Below are 14582 nucleotides of genomic sequence, written 5' to 3'. Positions count from 1 at the left end.
TTCCACGACGGGACGGTTCGGTAAGGCATTCATGCTTTGTACACAATTACTAAGATTTTTCAATCACACGTTCGAAAACGTTCGCAAGCGGAAGATGCTAATTTCATGGTAGAGAGGGGTTTTCAGCGACACTCGATTTTTGAATTTTCCCTCTTTTTTCGTTAAAATTAGGCACTTGAAAGGTAATGTGAGATCATTAATGCTGTTTTGTATCATAGTTTACACTACATTTCGACTTTCTTTTGAATATTAATTTTCTTCCATGAATCCATTGCAATAAATTAATCCTTACGTTTTTGAAACGTGGTTAAAACTTAAAATTGTATCACTACTGTTGACATATTGCATCCATAATTGGTACACCTACCCTAATTTTCATCAAGTATTACGTCCCAACTGAGACAGAGCTCGATCCACAACGAAATGTTCTTAGATCGTTCCCTTTATTATTATCTGCTATATTTATTTGTCAGTTTACAACAAGCTAAATGATTCTCTATGTTCTGGGATGCTCTCCAAATGACCATTATGCCAAACGACTTTATGACAAGCGGGGTACAATCCACTCTAGCCTGAGCAATATTGGCATATAATGTTGGATCGTTTTGTTTTTAAGTCGAATGTCATACAAAGTACCTATCGTATTCATCGCAAACTTTAATGATAGAAATGTTATCAAAAGCGGATCCATTTTGTGGCCAAAATGGGGAAGGGGTGCCAAAAATGTAATCGTACTGTAATTGTGACAAACTTTACAGTAAAATTTGATTTTGATCAAACTTTCTTTTTAAAATGAAAAAAAAAATAATAAACTGAAAATTCATATTGAAAGACGGGGTTGGTGGTCTGATGGCTACCGCTTCTGCTTTATAAGCAGAAGGTCATAGGTTCAATCCCTGGCCCGTCCTTTTCCTCGTACTTTATAAATTGTACTCTCACTTGCTTCTATCTTCTTCTTCTTCTTTCTGGCATTACGTCCCCACTGGGACAGAGCCTGCTCATCAGCTTAGTGTTCTTATGAGCACTTCCACAGTTATTAACTGAGAGCTTACTCTGCCAATGACCATTTTTGCATGCGAATATCATGTGGCAGGTACGAAGATACTCTATGCCTTGGGAAGTCGAGAAAATTTCCAACCCGAAAAGATCCTCGACCGGTGGGATTCGAACCCACGACCCTCAGCTTGGTCTTGCTGAATAGCTGCGCGTTTACCGCTACGGCTATCTGGGCCTTCTATCTACCACTCTTAATATATCACAGTTCATAGCATTTTCTAGAACCCGAGACGGACAGAAATAAACCGTTTCCCTACACTTCCATTCTTTCATCATTATCGAAAAATTAACGGAAAATTCATATCGAACTTCACGTTTAGTTATACAACAAAAATAACGTGTAATAAGGATTATTATAGTTCATCCTTGTTGACCAATAAAATACATTTCAATACAGTCGACTATTTCTCGATATATCTCCCCATGTCAATGATTTCTTAGGTAGCTTCATTCTACGTACAATTTCTTTCTTCATATCTCGATATTTTCCTTGTTTCGATAGCTTCACATTTCGATGCGTTCCTGGTAATTTTTCGTTTCCAATTTTCTTTCCTATGTCGATATGGCCATTATTAAAAGTTACAAGACCAATTGGTTGCGATTAAAATAAATTAGGAACGCAAAACGACGTCTGATTGTTTATTTTTTTTGGTAACGGAGCAGTTTTCAATCTAGTATTTACTAAAAAAATGGTTCTTTGTCTCGATCTCTCCATGTCTCGATGCTTTCTTCGATATCGAGATGTAGAGAAGTATGTATAATTACAGTTTTTGATCTTTCAATGAATAAAAATACGTTTAATCTATTTTCATGAAATATTATGGCATATTTTTTTAACAAACATGATTAAGAATAGACAAATATTTATTTGGCATGTTACTCCTGTTACTCAAGTATTTTACTGATTGCTCTAAAAATCTCAAAAATAGCAAAAAAAATTTACAATTCAAATTTAAAATCATCCAGACACCTTGAAAACTAAACAAGACCTAATGTTAGGTTTTCATACAGAAAATGTTAGATTCCAAAACATATACTGTATTGAAGCCTTACATTTTAAGTATATGACACGAAACTATACAATATTTGTAAAATTTTCATGCAAAATTGTATTGAAATCTTGGAAACCCAACTTTAGATACTTCATGATATAACTACAGTTAAACCTTCATGAGTCGATGACCATACTAAAGACAAAATCTCATAATTACTATGATGGTCCCCTCAAACAGCTTTCCATAGCTTTTCTGTTCCATGACTCGATATGTCCATGAGTTCATGGCCCCTTCAGATATCGACTCATGGAGGTTTGACTGTATTCTCAAGAAACACTTATATACATTTAAAGTGTAGTATTATCTAAATGCAATTCGGCTAAACAAATGTCTCGGTCAAAAATGATATATTTTGCGTTTTAAAACTATTTTTTTCAGTGTATGCGTAAGTGTGATGGACCACCTGCACATGCAAGAGTACTAGTTATTGTATAACCGCAAATGATTGACTAATGTCGATCACTGTACGTCGCACAGTGGGACGAATGCTCAAAATCTTGAACTACCGAAGTTTAATGAACATTAGTAAATATCGTTTTAGTCAAATATTTTCAAAATTTGAATTTTTTGATGCCATAAATGTTCTACAGAATCATACAAATAGTAAAAAACACAACTTTGTGGAAGTGAATAGAGTTCTAAAACGCAAATTAGAAAAGTGATGGTAAATTTTTGGTAAAAACGGCTTTTTTAATGATCTCGTACCTGATTTTTTATACCATTTAGAACCCCATTGTTTATCAAAAAGCAATGCATTCTAACTATAAACATGGTATGAAGAGAAACTGTACCAGTCATAAATCTAAAATTTTCAACTTTGGAAAAATATATTTCTTTTTCAGGGGAAGAAAACTTGTTCATATTTAATTAATTAATCTCATCCCTCAAAATATCAAACAACAATGCGTACATACAGTTTTGTTCGAATTATTCACAGGTCAACTTTGCCAAATAGTTGAATTTGGTTGAGATACAAGTGAATAATAGCGCACATTGATTTTTGGATATAGGTACTAATATATGATGAACTACTCCATGTGGTTTAAAACTTATTCAAAAAATTCAGAATACACTGTTCGATGTTTTTCAATTGAGTGATCGTTTTTCAGCCATCTCTTTATATAATTAAGATATGATTGTGGTTCTTTTGATGTTTCAAACAAAGTTACAAAGTGTGTAAGAATAGTGAAGTACAGAAATAATTCTCCAGACTTTTAAAAACATTAATTATATATTTTATTTTATTTTCAATTTCATAACATTGCATAAAATTATGTGAATAATTGAAAAACATAGGGTTCTAAATTACATAGAAAGACAGATAACGTCATTTTTAAGCTTATGGTGTTATTTGTTTGTTTGGATATTTATTGATACATGTGAAACCGTCAAAATATGCAACTGATTATAATGTAGTTCGAATCCAGGACGTTCTATCTGCATATATTTGCCTGATAACAACAAAACTATGAAAAACAGCAATTTTTTTTACTGAAATTTGCCAATTTTCTTTATTTTTTCACATTCGACATTTTTGACAAATTGGAGTTAATACCATGGAGAGTCATCAAATGATTAATACTTTCTATCAACTTACTGAAATCTGTGAGATTGTTCTAGAAAATTCGAAAAAAAAAAACAAGTTGTTTTATCACATTGGTAATTATAACCGCATAACAGTCACATTGAGATTATACATGAGTCTCATAAAGTTAAAGCAATAAAATTTCTATCAAAATTATTTTCTGACTATTTACCTAGTATGCGAGGTGAGTTGTACAAAATATCAGCTTCAAATAAGTACTTTTGAGTTTCTGGTAATTTTTAGAAATTGTAGTTTCCTCCCATACTGCAATAAAATGCACACTTGGTATTCCATTTGCTCAATGCCTTCTTTTGTCGAATGTTACAAATATGCAGTTATGGGCAGTATAGTGAATTCACATTTCACTAATACTAATTTAGACAAAGTATTTGCTGATTTGACATAAAACTGTGACAGTGAGCGCTGATTGGACTTGAATCAGAGCTTTAACACTTCAGTCGTCGCGCTATTGTATTTTGTACAACACAGCTGAAAAAAGCTCGCACTTCGTTCACAAGAGCAGCGAGGTGGTTCTGACAGTGGTAAACCGTGCGACGACTGGAAGGTTAACTTCAGTCCATATTAATTTATCTTGTTATAACTGTTACAAACTTTGTGAATTCAATGAGAACTGATGAAAAATGGCGAATTCATCAAATATAGGTACAAATTCCATTAAAAGTTAGTAATACTATTCCTTATTACCATATGATTTATTTTTATTATTACTACGTTTGATTTGTTGAGCAATGTATGCAATGAGGATTTTGATTATTAATGTCGCGTATCGCAGGATTTTAAAAAGATCAAGGATGCTGCGTGATAAAGTCACAAATAATAGTTGCGTGACAAACAAATGGCACCTTTCACAAATTACGTGACGCTCAATTGAGATTCAAAAGTTGGGTGAATCGTTATAACTCAGACAAAAAAACATTGCCATACAAAATGCACTCAATAGACCGCTTTCGGCCAAAAGAGTATAGTGTAATTTGAAAGTCAAAAGATAAACACTATAAAAGTAAATTATTTGAAAATAAATATTTCACTATAAGAGATAGAAAGTTGCAATATTCAGCAAAAACATGTAGTTTTGGTAGATAAACAACTTTGTAGAAGATACAAAAAATGTTACAAATGTAAGAAATAAATTTTATTAAAATATTGATTTTTAAGGAATCATTTAGAGATAAAATTACACAACTCGTAATATATAAGAGATAGAAATTTGGCGTCTTCGACATGTGCTACAGTTTTGCTGATAGTATCGACCGTCTATCTTAAATCGGTAAAAAATATATTTTTTTATCTTTGTTGTAGGTGACTTGATCACCTGGCCGGCCGCTAGTGCCAAAAGAAGCGCTTTTAAAAATTAAGAAACTTCTCTGAACAAACTTTTTTACTAAAATCAATGGTTTAGACGGTAGGTATTCTATTTCGATCACGAAATCATTAAAAAAATCACTGTGCTGTGGCGGGATTTTATTTTTTTATCCGAAGACACCATAGGGGAAAAGCACTAATTTTCGACCCACTAGAACTCTGTGCCAATTTTCGGATTTTCACCCAAAGTAGGCCAAAATCGTACGAATGGGTGCTAGATCGAAAACAGGTGCTGTTCCCCTACCTATGAATGCACGTTTTAGCATGTTACAGAAAAAAAGGATTTTGAGCATCCCACAGTACATCATTCGATGTTCACATTTTACAAACCCGAACCGTACTCGACTTATTTTGTTTTTTTTAACCCTTTCCTGACCCGAATCCGAGTGTACAATTCAATACCAACCCCGTACCCGACCAAAACACGAAAAAAAAATCGCATTCATACGCGAGCCAGGCCCGTTGGGTTTGGGTTTGGTTCGGGGTTTTGGAAATAAACCCCGAGACCTGGTTTTCTCCAATTGCTACAGTAGGTACAGAAATTTATTTTTTATTCGCTAATTTGGTAGGATCAAACGCCATCAGGCATAACTGAGCCGAACTTAGCAGCTGATTTTACAGTCCCAAAATTTCTGATGAATCTTGTTTTTATTAAATAACACGATAGAGCGTGTTCTTGCTACTTTGGCAAATTTTACTGCTGAAATGACTGTTTATTCATATTTAAACTTTATTTTTTTAAATTGTTTAATATTTGAAGCTTCACTTTTGATCATGGTTGACGTTTAAAATCGCCAGAGGGGTTTATCCTTTTAACACTAGACTTAAACCAACGAAAAACATTCAAAAATTGAGTAAATAAGCGTTTTTAGCCTAAGCTCAAGCGTTTGGTGTTAAAATTGGGACTTGGCTTTAGGACCCTATTATGATCCCGATTTTCATTACTCTGAAGGTAGTACATTTTCTTATATCTCAGCACTTTCAAACGAATGGCTACAAGGAGTCTGTTCATAATTTCTTCTGGCATATTACACTAAAACCTTCGCACTTCCCGAACCGCCACTGTACGAAAAGTCGCCACCGCCGGCAAACAAACCGAGTGGCTTTGCTCGGATGGTCGATCGGAAGAACGACTTTCACTGGTGTGTGGTGTCGGAAAAGCGTGATTTTCCACCATGTGTAACGAAAAATTTGACGCACCATCAGCAGCGCCGACAGCAGCGGCAAACGGTTTGCCAGTCTTGGTCCCGCAGCAGTCAATCTCAGCTAGTCAGTATCCAAACTTTTCTCGACCAGTTCGGGCGTGCGGGTCGCATTTTCCCTCGGACAAGGAACACGCGAGTGAGTGAGTGGATGGTTTTTCATCTCCCGGCGGAAACGTTTAATCTGACCGATAGTTTTTAAGCAGACGGATTTTCGAGAGTGGAACGAGTGGAGGCTAAACAGCCGCAAGACAAGTGGCGCTTAATTGAGATCAAGAGCAGCATTTGAAGTGTCTTGTGCGTTTCCTTCCGCGAAGGTTTGGTTATATTTATAGAGGAAAATTTCCTCAACTTCAGCTATTTTCACTCCGGTTCACGCAAATATATTCGATTTTTTTATTTCGTTTGATGTGCGATTGACGGGTGTGTGTTTTGCTTTATTGGAGGGATGAGTGAAAACTATGTTCAAGCGTTTTACGGCTTGGTGTTTTTGAAGAAGATGTTAAACAGATTATGATTTATTTCAGTCAGTCGAGTGCATTTTCAGTTGAATTCATATTTCTTCTTTTAGATTTGAGAAGTTGTACCCAGAGTAGTATGAGAAAATTTTGATTTGTTGGTTTAGTTTGCGCTGTTGATGTTGTTCTGTTTATCTGCCGAGAAGATGAGAGTGAAAATTGCTGCCACCCGCCGCCAAGGCCAATGAAGTGTGAAGCTGATTTAGTGAATTGTTTTCTTTTGGTGTATATAATGCTCACGTGTTGCCCGATTGTTTGCCCTGTTGATTTTTCCTCTGTGTGGACGCGTGAATGGAAAATGATCTGAATCTAACGAATCGACCGAACAACAATTACATCAACGACATCGCGACTTCCGTTTCCGTCGAAAACATGGTTCGATTTGGGAAGAAAGAAAGCGCCGAGCGGCGCCAGCTGTTAGCCAGTATGAACTCGATGCATTACAACAGTGCCAAGCAGATCGATAATGGTGAGTTTAAAACGTTTCTATCTCGATTTTAAAATGATCTAGAAAACAGGTTGAATCTAGAGCAGTGCGCATCGTATCCTTGTGCTGGCGTACACATATTCCTCCTTCTACTGAAATTTTCAAAACTATCAAAAGCAATATAACAGTACTTCTTAGTGCTAAAAAACAGTACTTATCAGTGATACCTATTTCTGCCTATTGATCCCTTTCCGATCCTTGTTTGGTTCCGTGCCTTCGATTTCTTGTTGGACCTGTTAGCAAAAGCTAGCGGTGGTAATCCTTCTTGGACATCGTCTAGGAAAAAAAACCTTTTAGGAGATTTCTTCTTCTTTCGTTTATTCATCAAACATAGTTGCAACCACAAACAAAAGGAAATGTGAATCTCTAAATTCACAACTTCCTTTCAAAAAATTTGGGTTATAAAACTGTCACTTAAGGTGGAAAAAATGGAAGAAAGGAATGCGCGCTATCTGCCAAGTTAATGTTAATGTTGATGATTGCATCGAATTGAGTTATAAGTTCGATGCTTTAGACACATTTTTCGAACATCAAATGAAAAAGAGAATTCAATCTGGCATTCGTCGGAAAGGGCTTACTCAAGAATATTATTAAATTCATTTCAACAAGAGTGATCAAAATAATATTAAAGCCTTAGAAAAAGCAAGGCTTATGTTCGATGTCCGTTTGACATGGGAACATTTCCAGAAACATGCAGGCAATTTCTAGAACCCCACTCAGTGCCGTCGGTGCCAAAAGTGGGGTCATGGTACTAAACATTGCCGCTTGGATGTTGAATGCATGATTTGCGCAGGTTCTTCACACGCTAAGGACGCTAGAGATGGGCAAAATGATCAAATTTTGAGAGTGAATCGTAGGTGACTTACTCACAAAAGTGAATCGACTCTTTTGATCGATTCGGTAAATCATTTTATGAAACCTTTATCAAACCAAAAAAAAAAAATCATGTATTTTACACAAAAAAAAAAAAACAAGTATGACAATTTTTGAATGAGAATCATTTTCGTACAACAACTTTAACTATTATCGATATAGTTTGATTATTTCAATTTCAACTCAAAAATATGATTCCTAGTAAATTTTTAAGCCCTCTTTCAAAATATTCGGTGCAAATGAATCATGACTCTTTTGAAAAGAACCGTGATTCATTCACTCATTTTCGAAAGTCGACTCTTTTGAATGATTCGTGAGTGAGTCGCTATGGATATGCACCCTAAAAGCTTTGGTGTCTTCGACAAAGTATTTTGAAATAACTTGTACTACATTTTGACACATTCAGATTTGATCTAGATAAGTTAAAACTGATCTAGATCAGTTTTATCTTTTGATAGGAGCGTCCTAGCAAAATACTTTCATCTGAAAAGTTGTTCATTGAAGAATTTTTGGCATTTCTTCGGAAGACACTTACACTCGATCACTGACAAGGATTACAATATATGACAATTAAGTAAAAACAGTAAAAAAATCGATTTTGATACAAAAAAAAATGTTAAAAATATTTTGTCATCAAGTATTAGAAGCTTAAGTATAACAAAGTAAATTTACATCATTCACTAGCAAAATTTTCAGATTCAATTATATTTTTAGTAAAAACAGTCTACAAGTAGTGTTTCACAAAATCCAGGATAACTCATGAAGCGGCAGATGACGGCAGCTAATTTTTTGTACCGACTAGTCAAGAACATAAGTTTCATTGTCGCGAAGAAAGAAAAGTAGGGTTACGTGGGGCTTTTTTGTTATGATGGTTTGAAACTTTGATGAAAATATGTTAAAAAAATGCTTATATTTGAAAAACTTTTCATAGATTTATATTTTCCAAATGTATTTCTGAAACATATTAGATGTTTACGAAGTGTTTCGAAGAAGTCTGCCATGTGAAGGAAGATACCAAAAAGATCGTATTCGCAAATTGCGGGGGCAACCATAAGTCTAACTTTTGGGACTGCCCTTCGCGTAGGCGAGTCATCGAGACTCATACCAGGCTGATGAACGGTAATGTCCGTTACAATAACGGTCGTTTCCAGAATTCCCTTGGTACATAGAGTATCGAACAATGCTCATTTTTTAGTTAAAAATCGCTTGATTATGGATCATACCCATCATGAAGATTATAATCATGCTCATTCACAAACTAATTTTATTTCATTGGGTAGCCGTTCAAATCTTCCAATTTCGAATGTATCTACCCATGGAAAATCCTTTGCCGATATCGTAGCAGGTAATTTGAACTCCTCCCCTTTTCATACAACGAGTAACCATTATAATTGTCTCAAATCAAATGAAAAAAAAAACCCTGCCGCCACAGGTAACCTCTAATCCACCTCTTCGTCTACCGAAAATTCTAACGGAAAATCATCAGATAATGTACCCACTTCAAGTGATATGTCTGCCTCTGATTTTATTTTTCTAACTAAACAAGTGAATCAAATGATTTATGCAATGTTCAATGCCACCACTATGACTGAAGCAGTCCAAGTTGGTGTAAAATTTAGCAATCAAATTGTTTTTGGATTACGTTTTTCTAATGGATCCAAATAATAAATTAAATATTTTAAATTGGAATGCTCGTTCTCTGAATGGTAAAGAGGACGAGCTGTTTAATTTTCATACAGCTAATAACGTGCATATAGCAGTTATTACCGAAACTTATTTGAAACCTGGATCCAAACTAAAAAAAGATCCTAACTTTTTTGTTTATCGTAATGATCGACTTGATGGGGCATGTGGGGGAGTTGCGATCATCATTCATAGGCGTATAAAACATCAACTGTTTTCATCATTTGAAACTAAAGTTTTTGAAACTTTAGGTGTTTCTGTTGAAACACAGTTTGGTAAATATACTTTCATAGCTGCCTATTTGCCTTTTCAATGCTCTGGACAGCAAGTTAATTTGCTCCAAACTGACTTGCGAAAATTGACTCGCAATAAGTCATTTTTGTGTCATTGGTGACATTAATGCCAAACATCGGTCATGGAATAATTCACAAAATAATTCCAACGGCAGAATTTAATTTGATGAGTGCTCTTCAGGATATTGCTTAATTAAATATACTGACAGCCCTACTTGTTTTTCCTCGTCTAGAAACCCATCTACGATTGATTTGGTCTTAACCGATTCTAGTCATCTTTGTAGCCAACTGATTACTCAGCTTGATTTTGATTCTGACCATTTCCCTGTTACGTTTTAAATATCCCATGAAGCGATTCTCAATCCTATCAGCTCCACGTTCAATTATTTACGAGCCGACTGGAATATATATGAAACGTATGTTGACTCTAATCTTGATGTTAACATTTCTTTAGAAACTAAAATTGATATTGACAATGCTCTTGAAACTTTAACAAATTCCATTGTTGAAGCCAGGAACATTGCAATTCCAAAATGTGAAGTAAAATTTGAATCCGTGATTATAGACGATGATCTTAAACTCTTGATCCGTCTTTAAACCGTAAGGAGAAGGCAATTTCAACGCACTCGCGATCCTGCTGTGAAAATTGTATGGCAGGATTTGCAGAAAGAATTTAAAAAACGATTTTCACAATTAGGACGCAAAAATTTTGAAAATAAAATTTTTCATTTGGACTCTAAGCCTTTTTGGAAATTATCTAAAATTTTGAAAAACCTCAAGAGCCAATACCGGCATTTAAAGAGGAAAACAAGTTATAACTAACTAATTGCGAAAAAGTTAAAAAAAAACTTGGTATGCAGTTTGAAAACGTGCACAATTTTCATTTAGGACTTACTAGTCTAATAGAAAATCAAGTTACTCAGGACTTCGAAAGCAATATCAATCAAGAGAACGTTTTCGAAAAGTCCTGGGAGACTGATTTGGAAGAAGTGAGAACTATTATTAAAAAATTCAAAAATTTAAAAACCCCTGGCGATGATGGAATTTTCTACATCCTCAACAAGAAACGTCCAGAAAGTAGCTTATCATTCTTAGTTGATATATTCAACAAATGTTTTTGGTTGGCATATTTTCATAACAAGTGGAAAAATAAAGTTGTACCCATTTTAAAACCAGACAAAAATCCTGCAGAAGCTTCTAGCTATCAGTTTGCTTTCCTCCATTTGGTCATTTTGAACAGAATGATGGTCTACCTCCATCAATGAAAATTCAATTTTGCCAATGTTTCAAGGATACCAATAAACTAACTAAAAAAGTCAATCTCAGATGTTCTTAAAACAGGTTAAACCCAAAAGATGCGTTAGCACTTTCTTTGCTAGAACATCAATTAGTAAACGGGGAAAGGAAGTTACATGAGCGGACTCGCTCTGTCGAAGTGGTTTATTTTTAAGCCGTTGCTCATCAATGTTGGTTTGAAACTAATCCTTGCTTTGCAAGCGCTCCATTTAGTATCTGGGTTAAATGGCGGAAAAAGGGGTACCTACAGTGGACGACGTTCATGATGATGATGATGAGTGAAACAAAATACGTTGACTCGTTTGGTTTATTTAAAGAGGAAAGGTGCTCTATGTCGCCGTCTCGATTTCATGTGAGTGGTGCGTGCTTCCGGGCTGTTTTGCGAAATTTGTGGGTACATCGATGACACAAGGTGAGTCGGGATTTTACGTTGAGTGTACTTGCCAAGTATTTGATGGTGAATGGTTCAAGGATTAGTTTTTGTATCAGATATTCTTTGATACATTCATCCAAAACAGGATTTAACACAAAATCTGTTTCATCTGGAAACGGTAAGATATTAATATAATACTGAATTTAAAAATTTGGCAGTGGCTCAACTCGATTTTGGCCCACGTTCTCCAGATCCTGTTGTACCTGATCAAGCCACCTTATTCGCTGTGCTCCATACATCCTTTTTGTTATTTACTGGTAGATTTGGAACCTGTCCTGTCCAACGCAACCTTCCGGCTATCGTTACCTACTGGGTAAGCCGTAGAGCTGGCGAGTTCTTGGCTCATTCTCCACCGTGACATACCGTTCTCTTACACAACGTCAAAGATAGTCTTACGCCCCTTCCAGCACCTAATCACCGGTATTATAAACGTTTTGTACATGGAACGTTTGGGTGTATCTTTTTCGTTCGCAGTTTCTTCCTAAGGACTGTTCATTTTATAAAGTGGACACCTTGTTTATGCTATATATTTTTTATTTATTGATGAAATCGTAAACGGTTTTCTGTGTATCGTTCAACTATTATTCTACAATGTTATGAAAATACAGAAACTTTCAAAATGCTTTCGGTTGAAGAACTAAATAGTTTTTGCAAAAACTTCTAAGAAAAATTGTTCGTCAAGTTTAAGCATTATTTTTCGCATGAAAAAAATCCTAAATTTAATGAACAAATTGTATGTTGGTATCAGTGGCGCGGGAAGTGGGTAGGACAGGTAGGACATGTACTACGCACAAAAACACCTGGGTAGGACAATCAAAGGATTGACCTACCCACGATTCAACGAAAAAAAAAATCAGTGCAAGGAAAAAAAAACAAAATTCACAGAATGTTTGCTGTTTATCTATTTGTTACCTAAAAATATATGAGGAAATTAGAACAACCTCACTGGTTGCAAAGGCAAACTTTCTGACCTATTTTTTTCAACTTTGTTCAATAACATTGGAATAAAAAGGATAGATATATAAAATTTATGCATATTTTTCAATATGAATGATAATAAAACTTGATTCAATGAATGATGCAAACGACAGGATTGGTAGACTTGGTCTCTATTTTAATGCCAGTTTCTAAAAAGTTTATATTTTCAATTTTAGCCAAAATGGCCTAAACAATCTTTTTTTCCTTATTCTGCTTGCATTGGATCCTGATGCAAAATTATACAGGCTCCAATTAAACCTTCAGAGAATAAAATGGGTTTAAGAGCCTCTTCAAGAAATTTGTCTCAGATTCTCCGGAGAAAAGCTTCAGGAATTATCGTAGTGATTTTATTTGAAATAATTTCTCCTACTTCCTCTCTTCATAAATTCTTGCAAAGATTTCTCTATCAATTCTGCCATTAACTCTTCCAGCGATTTTCAAAGGATAATTGAAAGAATTTCTCCAAAATTCGCTCCTAAAATCTTCGGAAACTCAAAAGCTACTACTCTCAGTAATTTCCTTATTTAAAATTTGTTTTCCAAAATATCCTAGAATTTCCTCCAGATATTTTTCACTAATCCTTAAACCAAATTCTCCAGTTGTTACTCAAGGAGAACTTCAAAATACTTCTACGAAATTTATTCCAAGGAAATTCACAAAGGTTTATTCCAGTGTGTTAAGAAAACATAGCTTAAGAGTTTTTTTTTACAAACAAAAACCCTGCAAGAATATCTTCAAATGTTCATGTGGATTCAATCAAGAATCCATCCACGTTTCCTCCCAAAAATCCAAAATTCCTTAAAAGGTTCTTTGGACAAATCATTTTTTTCAAGGAAGTATGACTCCGATCATTCCTACACACATTTCTAAAGAGATTTTTTCTAATGTTTTTCGAGAAATTTCTTCAGGAATTCTGCTGAATACAATCCCAAGATTCGATTGATTTTTTTTTGGTTATCTTAGCAAATTAGCTATGGTTTTTCTAAACTTACCCTAGTTTTATCAAGGGGTATTCTAGGGTTTTCATTAAAAATACCTCACGAATTTATTTTTAAGAAAAAAATCTTGGCTTTTCCCTAGAGACATTCCTGGAAGAATTTCGGATTTTCTTTTTACTTACTACTTATTTGAGAAAATCTCAAAGAAATACTGGAGAAATCTTTATAGAAATCATAAAAGGAATCTCTGGATCAACTGCTGAAGGTATCGTGTAGAGAAATGCCTAGTTGAAATCTAATATAAATCCTGATAGACAATTTTAAAGAAAATGCTTAAAATTTTTTGATTAAATTTTAGAGGACGTTTTGGCTGGGAGCTTTAAAGGATGTCTGTGGAAAAAATTTCTTAAAGATTTTTTTAATGAATTCAGATGTTTTCTGAAACAATCTTTGAAAAAAAAAATCATTTTTGTAGTTTTGCTTGGAAAAATTCAGGTTGAAATAATAAATTTTGATGAGGTTCCTCTGGAAATAATCACTATATGAACTCCTTTAGAAATTCCCGAAGTAATATCTGAGCATTTGGGCAAATACTTGAATAAATTTCTGATGAAATTCCTAGAGAGCCCCTAAATATAGTAACTTTTAATTTCAAGTCCAGGGTTAAAATTGTTTTTTGCTTCACCGTGCACAAAATATTTGCCAAACTTTGTCCTACCCATGGTTTCGAACGTGGCCTATTGGTTGGTATCCTTTACTATTCAACTTGAGGTAGAGCTTTTAAAAACATCAATAATATTCC

General features: G+C 34.6%; 1 protein-coding gene across 4 annotated transcripts in view; it reads left to right on the top strand.

The window, feature by feature from the left end:
* The window catches only part of LOC5572617 (MAGUK p55 subfamily member 6), a 185607-nt gene that overhangs the window by 63763 nt on the left and 107262 nt on the right, over positions 1-14582 (top strand). Inside the window, exon 1 of one of the 4 annotated variants that reach the window (XM_021845987.1) lies at positions 6665-7268. The exons of the other annotated variants lie outside the window; for them this stretch is intronic. Coding sequence (XP_021701679.1) covers positions 7091-7268 — 178 coding nt within the window. The 5' untranslated portion in view covers positions 6665-7090. Of the gene's footprint in view, positions 1-6664; positions 7269-14582 lie in introns of those variants that run through there. 4 annotated transcript variants of the gene reach the window in all.

This window comes from Aedes aegypti, chromosome 2 (assembly GCF_002204515.2).
Source record: "Aedes aegypti strain LVP_AGWG chromosome 2, AaegL5.0 Primary Assembly, whole genome shotgun sequence".
NCBI lineage: Eukaryota > Metazoa > Arthropoda > Insecta > Diptera > Culicidae > Aedes > Aedes aegypti.
This window is presented reverse-complemented; position numbering and strand designations above follow the sequence as displayed.